The 10,124-nt window shown below is 43.1% G+C and overlaps 1 protein-coding gene across 1 annotated transcript; it reads left to right on the forward strand.

Annotated features, from left to right (window-relative positions):
• The first annotated feature begins 3,029 nt into the window (after positions 1-3,029).
• Positions 3,030-4,178, forward strand: LOC117346318 (carbohydrate sulfotransferase 6-like). The gene has a single exon (XM_033915717.1). It carries the CDS (start codon positions 3,030-3,032, stop codon positions 4,176-4,178), a length of 1,149 nt encoding a protein of 382 aa, XP_033771608.1.
• Positions 4,179-10,124: the final 5,946 nt, after the last annotated feature.

A 10,124-nucleotide genomic window follows, 5' to 3' on the forward strand; every position in this document is an offset into this window, starting at 1 on the left:
CAATTTACGCATGCGCTAGCTCTGTGGCCTCTACTGCGTAGTTAGTGGGTAGGGTTTACTCGCGCATGTCATTGGCAGGTGGCGAATGCGCTACCCGCAAAGCATTGTTGTGGTAAAAAAATGTAATATAAACAACTGCAGAAGAGAGCTATCTCTTCTCTTCGGAAGTTTTGTTGCAAGCTGTTGAAGCTATCGCCGTAGCTTTTGGAGTTTTGAAGGTTTTGTAAGGAGTGATTTCTTCGGAGGTTTTTGAGCAAGCTGTTGAAGCCGTGACCAGAGCTGGTAGAGGAATTCTTCGCATTCGGAGGTTTTTAAGGAGCGATCTCGAATTATTGGATGATGTGCTTCGAAGCAGCTTTACAAGATAGAATGCTGGTGGTGGGAATAGAGAACAAAAGGGAGAAGGAAAATGAGGTGGAGAAGAAAAAATGAAAGAGGGTGCAGGGAGGAAGTGGGTACAGAGAGATGAGAGAGAAAGGCAGAGGGGGGAAGTGAGGATAGAAAGAAGAGAAGGTGGGGACAGAGAGAGAGGGGGCAGGAGGAGATGGTGAGGGTTAGAGAGAGAGGTGATAGGAATATAGAACAAAAGTGAGGTGGGTTGGAGAAAATGAGAGAGGGCGGTATAGACGAGGTTGAATGAGATGGAGAGAAAGAGGCAGGTGGAGTTCACATTAAATAAAATGGATCCTGTCCAGAAAGAGCTTTAAATACAAGAATCAACCACTTAAATCAAATTCTAAAATACACGGAGCCTGGGGGGAAAAAAAGGGGACCCCCCAACATTATTCCAAATAACCAAAAAAATTCCCTACTGCTGCACTAACTTCTAACTAAAATTCAAGTCATTTCTTTTTTTTTTTAATTGAATTTTTAAATGAGTTACAAAGCTAGTAACTTAAGAAATAAATAAACATCTCATAAATCACTAATTAGAATCATAACACATTAGGATTCTAAGGCATATACCTACCTCTTGAGGAGCTAAGAAGGCCATTAGAAACACAATTTTCATTATATTTCAATATAACTACACATTATCATTTGTAAGAATGAAGCAAAATATTTGTTTAATCCCTACTTGAAATTAACTAGAGGAAATTTCTGTTTAGTCTTAAAGAAACATCTTCAAATGAGTTGGATCCAAAAACATATAAGGCATCTCCAGCGTGACCAAATATTTACAGAGAAATGTCAAATAAAAAGTGCCTCCTCTTGCCAGCACACTAAACGGAGGATCTGCAGGGCAAGGAAGAGACACTGTGGATCAATTTGGAAAGAGGAAATGGTAAATATAATTACATTGGTGTGATATACAGGCCTCCTTCACAGACGGAAGAAGTAGATAGAGATTTAATAGTAGACATTCAGAATATATCTAAAAAAGGGGAAGTCTTGCTAATAGGTGATTTTAACATACCGGATGTTGATTGGGGTCTCCCTATTGCGGGATCTTCTATAAGGGAGATCTTGGCTTCTCTACAAGGAGAACTGTTCCAGCAGTTGGTAATGGAACCCACGTGGGATGGGGTCATACTGGACTTAGTGCTTACAAATGGGAAAAGTATTTCTGATGTTACAGTAGGTGATCTTCTGACATCCAGTGATCACTGCATGGTATAGTTTAATATTAAGATTCTAGACTTTAAAAAACTAACTTTGTTCGGATGAGGGTTTACGTCAAGGAATTGTTGTGTGGATTGGAACGTCTGGAGATGCGGTGGGCATAACTGAAAGGAGCAATTGTAAGGGTGATATACCTTTTTGTGAGGCAAGTAAGTAAAAGTAAGAGGAAAAGAAGGCCGCTTTGGTTCTCAAAAGTAGTAGCTGAGAAGGTAAGGAATAAGACGTTAGCTTTCATAAACTACAAAGGATCACAAAGTGGAAGACAGGCAAAAATATCTGGAAAAGTTAAGAGAGGCTGGTCGAGAAGCAAGGAAAGCAAAGATGCAAATGGAAGAAAAAATAGCTGACATAGTAAATATATTAGTGATAGGAAGAAGTGCAAAAGTCGCATTGTGAGACTCAAAGGTGAAGGGAAGAAATATGTAGAAGTTGTAAGAGCACATCAAAGTGATGGTGAGAGGCACCTGGGGCAGTGGTGCTCCTCCCCCAATCCTCACCTGCATCCCCTCCTTCCCTGTACCTTTTTAATGTTCCTGGTGCAAGCATCAACCAAAACCTGCTGCTCGTGCCAGCATTGGCTGTTCCTCTGATGTCACTTCCTAGGCACAGCTCCAGGAAGTGATGTCAAAGAAAGAGTTGATGCTGATGCAAGCAACAGGTTATGGGTGGGGGTGGGGGTGGGGAAGGAGTAGGGGGTGGAAAGGGGGATGGGTTCCAGCGCCCCCACCAAGATGGCACCCAGAGCGGATCACTCCCTGTCCCCCCTTACTATGCCACTGCATCCAAGTTAACTGTGGGTCCATCCAAAATACTTGGTCTGCCTATGCCACTGATATAGTTGCATATGCAGAGGGTTTGGAAAGGATTCTATGAGCCATGATCACTGAAACACAACAACCTCCCAAAATGATCACCAACCCCCCAATTACCTCATTATTTTCTACCACACCCCCAACTGTCCCCTAACAATTACCCCTGCCCCAATGATCCCCCACCATTCAAACTATACGCCAGCTAATCACAACCCCCAAATCCTTCTCATCTTCAATGGTCCCCAAGCCTACCTTCTTCAATTATCCCTCTACTGCTATCTCTGCTCCCTAAACTACATCTACCCCATCTCCTAAATTACCCACACCTACCTACACTTTCCCCATCCACCAAAACTACACCACCCAACTCCCTATAAACAAAACTGGCCCCTCCCCATTCTTCTAAGTCATTCCCAGAGACAACACAGGTAGACATACACAAACAGATGGAGGGGTTGGAAGAAATTCCATCAATAATTATCTGCATGCTTTTCCTGCTTGTTTACACAGGAAATCACAGGAAATGTGTAGTCATTTTAACACTTCACCATCCAATCTAACAGCTCTGCTCTCTCTTCACAGTTATCTGATATGATGAATAGAAAGTACAGCATTTACATCCAATACCTCATCTGTGTGACTTTGGTCCTTGTAATATGGCTTTCTGGCTTCCAAGTATATCAGGTTCCTAACCAAAGGTCCAAAACTAAACCAACTAAAACCCAAGTCCTCATCCTTACTTCTTGGAGATCAGGGTCTTCTTTTGTGGGTCAGCTCTTCAATCAGAATCCTGATGTGTTCTATCTGATGGAGCCCGCATGGCATGTATGGGCCCGGTTACCTCAGGAACCACCAAAGCTTCTGCATTTGCCCATCCGGGACTTGATCAGATCCATCTTCCTGTGCGACGCATCTGCTTTTCCACCCTATATATCCAAAAGCAAGTATATATCAGATATTTTCATGTGGCATGAGAGTCGTGCTCTCTGTTCCCCTCCTGCTTGCCCAAACTCCTCCCTCACAGAGTTCTACAACAGATTAGAGTGTTACATAACATGTGGAAAAGTTCCGCTTGATAAAATGGAGGAGGCCTGCAGGGCTAAAAGTCACGTGGTGGTGAAGACTGTTCGGTTCTTTGACTTGGAGGTTCTCTACCCACTCCTGAAAGACCCCTCACTGAACCTCAAGATAATTCATCTGGTAAGGGATCCTCGGGCTATCCTCTCCTCACGGCAGACATTCCCTTCCCTGTACCGTGACGACAATACAATCAGTAAAGCTCAGAATTCCAAATCCAACATCAGTGTGGTGATGGAAGAAATCTGCAAGGCCCAAGTACACATTTATAAACAGGCCTCAAATAATCCTCAACCCTTCTTGAAGAACCGGTATTTCATGGTGCGCTTTGAAGACCTTGTGAGGAACCCAGTAGATCATATCAGAGAGTTGTATGATTATGCAGGGCTCACAATGAACCCCAAGCTCGAATCCTGGATTTACAATATCACCCACGATCTCATTCCTAATGAGAAAGGCTTCTTCCCTTACAGTGAGGACTCCATGAAGATTGTCCAAAAGTGGAGGGAGCAGCTACACTTCTCAAAAGTAAAGGAAGTGCAGGAACTCTGTCAACAAGAGATGGATGTGTTTGGTTATCGGCTCATTGAGTCTGAGAGGGAACAAAAGAACATGACATTAGACTTGCTACTAGCCATACCAGATAAATTTGAGTTGATCCACTGAGATAACTCTCTGGAACAATTAACCCATCCACTATTTCAAAGTATAGCCCCAGGTACGTTAGATAGATTGTGAGCCCACCGGGACAGAGAGGGAAAAATGCTTGAGTACCTGATTGTAAAAACCGCTTAGATAACCTTGATAGGCGGTATATAAAATCCTAATAAACTTGAAACTTGAAACTATGGACTGATAAATGTGAAGGCCCAAAGAGAGGCCAACTGAATATAACAGAACTTGAAAAGAAGGCACTTGCTTTTTTTTTTTGTTGTTGTTGTTTATAAGTCCAAGTGTTCTTTCTCCCGTCCACATAATGGCCTCAGTTTCCAGTGTTCTTTCCTTGGGAAGATTCAACCTTACTTGGCCAAAAGGTTGTGTTTCTCCTTCGATAAGCCCTTTCTAGAGTGTCCCTATGTCTACTGCCTGTGAACAAGAGAGACTGACTCTTCCTCAGTTCCACTCAAAACCTTTCTTAAAGGTTGCTATTTGGTTTTATTTCAGATTGGAGCCTACAAAGTTGGTCGCCATCTTATTCTTTTAAAGTATGATCCTGAGTCACTGCCCATTGCTATGGAATTGGCATTAGTCTCCAAGTTGAGCCAGCATAGAGGGAGTGCAATACCAGCCTATCATTCAGTAAATTTTATACAAGGGTATAATGTTCAATATGTGATTCCTTAAAAGTGGTGCAACTCTAACTGTGGTCACTAACCATGAAATTGGTTCTGGCAGGGAAGGACTGAACAAAGTCTAATGGTGTTTAGGATTACCAGATGTCCTCTTTTTAAAGGACTCTCCATGTACCCGGAGGGATATCCAAAATCCGGCATTTTGTCCGTGTCTGGAGGCCCTCTGCACATGTCGATGCGATGATGTCATATGCACACACGCATGTATGTGACATCATTGCATCAATGTCTACGCATGTACAGAGGCCTTCCGGACACAGCCCAGAGCTCAGGGCGGGAGACCGGAGATTTGGGGGGGGGCAGGGATGGGACAGAACAGGGCGAGGCTAGAGGCAGAATGGGGCAGGGCTGGAGGCGGAAAAGGGTGGGGACAGGCATTCTCCTTTTTTTAAAAAAAAGCGGGAATCTTGCAACCCTAGTTGTGATTGTAAACATCGCTGGTCCCAGCTCTGCGGATTATGCCTAGAAATAGGAGATGACGTTGTGGCAATTCTGTGAATGTGAGCACTGATCAAAATCTAGTACAGACTGACTGAATAGTGACAGTACCAGCCTTAAGAACATAAGAATTGTCATAGTGTCATAGTTGTCATAGTGTCTCCAACAGTGGCCAACCCAGGTCACAAGTACCTGGCAAGATCCCAAAGAATAAACAGATTTTATGCTGCTTATCCTAGGAATAAGCAGTGGATTTCCCCCAAGTGCATCTTAGGGAAATAATGGCTTATGGACTTTTCAAGTTAGCCAAACCTTTTTTAAACCCTGCTAAGCTAACTGCTTTCACCACATTCTCTGACAACGAATTCCATCACCTCCCTACCTTCCTCCTCCCCCATCTCTTGAGTCTGGTCTCTCATCTCACACAAGGGAAAGCTTCAGGATGGCCAGAGAAAAGTCTGATCTAATTGCCATTGGCAAGAGCCACAAAAAGTTTGCAAACTTGCCACTGAGGGGAGAAAGGCTGGACCAGAGGGGACAGGGGGGAGGTGGAAGTAAAAATGAGGAAGAAAAAGAGATTGAACATGCAGGAGGGGTAGGAAAGAGGAGAAACAATCTACCTACAGAGGCTCCACCATGTGTTCTTCAGCCCGCATACCTATGAAACCCAATTATACCATCGATACGACCTCTCCTTATATAAAAAGCTGCAACATTTGAAATTTCAATACAATGAGATTTTCAGCTCTCTTGCTTCTGCTTCTATATTTCGACGCTCAGCCTCGTATTACGCCTCTCACAACAAATTGGGTCATCTTTTGGCTGCTTTCCTCAAAGGCAGACGTACAAAACAAAGGATCACGCATATAAAATCTTCTAGTGGTCAGCTCCATACCACCACTAAGGACATTTTAGAAGATTTTTGTACCTTCTACGAAGACCTCTACTCTTCTGAATCTTCATCCGCCACCAGTTCCATTCCAGACTTCCTTCAATCGCTTCATCTCCCATCACTTTCGGAACCACAACAGCTCACTCTGCAGCAACCGATCACATCTGAAGAAATTAGTCAAGCCATCTCCTCTCTACCCTCAGCCAAGGCACCAGGTCCCGATGGCTTAACCTCAGAATTTTTCAAATCATTCTCCTCTCTTCTGGCACCTCACCTGCTCTCCCTTTATCACAGCTTACAAACCTCTGAGACTGGAGCTTGTCGCTTTCTCGAAGCGAACATCATAATTCTCCCGAAGCCTAATAGAGATCATCAGCTTGTGAAGAACTATCGCCCAATATCCCTATTAAATCTGGACTATAAAATATATACTAAATTGCTTGTCTTCCGTCTGGAAAAGGTCATGCCCTGTCTGATTAATAGAGACCAGGTCGGCTTCATGAAGGACCATTATGGAGCTGATAACACAGGGCTCCTATGTCATGTACTCCACTCCACCCTTATGTCAACCGACCCTGCAGTTCTTGTTTCCCTAGATGCTGAAAAGGCTTTTGACAGGGTGGAGTGGAACTATCTATTTGCTGTTCTTTCTAAATTTGGCTTACCTCCTGCATTTGTTCGTATGATTTCTTTACTTTATAGCGAACCCTCAGCTAAACTGATTCTAAACGACGAGACCTCCTCCTCATTCACATTACACAGGGGCACTCGTCAAGGTTGTCCCATATCCCCTCTCTTGTTTAATTTGGCTTTAGAACCTCTTCTTGTAGCCATCAGACAGTCCACCGATATCAAAGGGATATCCATTGCTAACATCGAGTTTAAAATATCTGCATATGCAAATGATGTCCTATTGTACCTTTCTGATCCAGAACCATCTTTATCCTCCCTAATACAACTGATCTCCTCTTTCTCACTATTCTCTGGCTAAAAAATCAACTAGGACAAGACAGAACTCATGCCTCTTAATGAGTCTTGCCTTCCATTCACTATTTCTTCCCAACCTTTTACATGGGTTTCCACAGGGATCAAATATCTGGGCCTTTCCTTTGACAGAGACCTTCACACTTCTAAACAACTAATCTCATCCGATCTTCTCAATCAGATATCATTCACTCTCTCCACCTGGTCACCCCTACATCTCTCTTGGTGGGGTCGCCTGGATACTATCAAAATGATGGTGGTCCCTAAACTCACCTATATGTTCAACATGCTCCCCCTTTTGTTTCCACCTGCTTTCTATAAACAATTGGAATCCAAATTGTCACGTTTTCTCTGGAATGGCAAACCCCACAGGATTTCCCTTAGCAAACTAAAATCTCCTATGCATCAAGGGGGTGTCAATTTCCCAGATCTTTACTGTTACCACAAGGCTTTCCTCTTAAGACAGGGTGCGGAGTGGCTCTCCTCTCTTCCCCCTTCCGATATGCCCAATTGGCTACGACTAGAGTCTGCTCTCATGAGTCCTTTCCCCCTTCTCAGATTGATGGGTACCACAAATTTTCCTAACCCCTCAAAAAATCCCATACTCCTTAAAACTCACAAGGTCCTCACTGACCTCGACTTGCATTTAGATATACCCTGGAACAAGTCATCTTTCTTTCCTCTATGGTTCAATAAACATCTATTAATTGATAAGAAACCAATCTCTTGGCCTTAATGGTATAGTCGTCAAATTTGGGACATAGGCTCCTTGTGTAATTCAACTGGGTCCTTTGCTACATTCAATGAACTCATGGTCTCTTTCTCTTTAGGTGCATCCCACTTCTATAAATGGCTTCAATTAAGATCCTCCCTTAACAAGGCAGGTCTTCCCCTGACTTCTTTCACTTCAGTCCCCACTCTGCTCACTCTATCTCGTCAATTTTTAGCTCTAGGACATACTGCATCGCACTTCTATAAACTCCTTAAATCACTTCTCCCTAATGCCCTAGCTTCCTTACACTCCTCATGGGAGGCGGACCTGGAAACCTCGATCACTGAGGAGGCTTGGTCCCATATCTATCATACAACGTTCCACACATCGCGATCAGCCTCGAATCTGCAACACATGGTATTCTTTCTTCATAGAGCAAACTGGACCCCTCTCAGATCACACAGAATCAATCCATCATATTCCAACCTATGTTGTTCCTGCCACACTGAAATAGGCACCCTAAAACATCTCCTTTTTTCGTGCTCCACAATTCTCTCTTTTTGGTCTTCAACATGGGATACAGTTTGCTCTATCTTTCATATTAATATCCCCTTAACCTACCAGATGCTTCTGTTGAAATCTTTTGCTCTACCCGCATCAGTCTCTGATTCAGACCATTTCCTTTTTGATATCTTACTTTCTTTGGCTCTGAAAGTTTTGCTCACCTGTTGGAAAGACTTATCTAAAGCCTCCCACTCACAATGGTGGAACCTTGTATGTCTCACATATAGAACTGAGGCCTACTTGGCTAAGTCTTCCAACAGGTTCTCTCATTTTCAATCGAAATGGGTACTACTGAAAGTCTACCTACATGCTACTTCTCCATGAATGTCCCCCTTGCATTCATTCTTCTTTCTTCCCCCCCCTATTCCCCCTGTACTCTTTATTTGGTTTTTGTATTTATTTTATTTTATTTTAGATTCATGCTTATTCATTCAGTTTCTGTATCCTTTTTGTCACTGTACATACATAGAATTTGCTTATGTTATTCTTGTAGATTCAGGTCTATACCTTTGTCATTTTATTATATAACTTATACGTTCTCTTATGCAATGTTGTACATGCTTCATGCGTTATGCTGCATGTGATTGTTCTTCACATTTTGTATTTCAAAAATTCAATAAACAAACCTTGACTAAAAAAAAAATGTTGATGCTTAAATATAGAGAGACCCTTTTTTACAATGCACTAAAAAGTAGCCTGCGATAGCCCTAACATGGGTCTTTCCCATGCGCTGAGGTCATTTATAGCACAGTCGGTAAAAGGCAGATTTTTTCTCGTTTTCCAATAATGGCCACATGCTAATTTCACCCCTATCTATCCCCCCCCTTTTTACAAATGTGGTTTTTAATGTCTGCTGGTGCGCTGAATGCTCAGTGCTGCTCCCGATGCTCATAGAAACAGCCCGGCACATTCAGCGCGCCGGCTGCTGCTAAAAACCACTTTCATGGTTTTTGTAAAAGGGGGGGGGGGGGGAGGAGTTCATCTTTCAGTGTAGACCCTGGTAAGCGCCTCGGTACAGACACCAACCACACAGTAGTGGGCGCCTATTCGAAATGTTTTTTAATGGTGCTTTCAATTATCAGCACCAATTAAACCAATTTTTAAAAAATTAATTAATTAACCCCCTCTTTTACAAAGCCGTACAGCAAAAGCCCTGAAACCCTTTAAATTTCTATGGGCTTCAGGGAAGTTACCGCAGTGGCAGCCCCGATAGTAGGCACCCCGATAGTAGGTAACCCGATAGTAGGCACCCTGATCTAGGCACCTACCAGTAAGTGCCTTTTATAGATTCAGGGCCTAAGGGCTCACCTGCCAATCCTGTGCTAAACAGTTAGCACGCGGCAATAAGAACATAAGAGTAACCTTACTGGGTCAGACCAATGGTCCATCAAGCCCAGTAGCCCGTTCTCACGGTGGCCAATCCAGGTCCTTAGTTACCTGGCCAAAACCCAAATGTAGCAACATTCCATACAGAATCTTAAAGAATAGCAAAATTCCGGAATCCCAGAGAGTAATAAGATTCTAGAATCCCAAAGAGTAGCAACATTCCATGTTACCAATCCAGGGCAAACAGACTATGGAATTTTCCTCCAGGAATCTGTCCAAACCTTTCTTAAAACCAGCTACGCTATCCGCTCTTACCACAACATCTGGCAACATGTTCCAGAACT

The sequence above is a fragment of the Geotrypetes seraphini genome, chromosome 12 (genome assembly GCF_902459505.1).
Source record: "Geotrypetes seraphini chromosome 12, aGeoSer1.1, whole genome shotgun sequence".
In the NCBI taxonomy this organism is placed as follows: domain Eukaryota; kingdom Metazoa; phylum Chordata; class Amphibia; order Gymnophiona; family Dermophiidae; genus Geotrypetes; species Geotrypetes seraphini.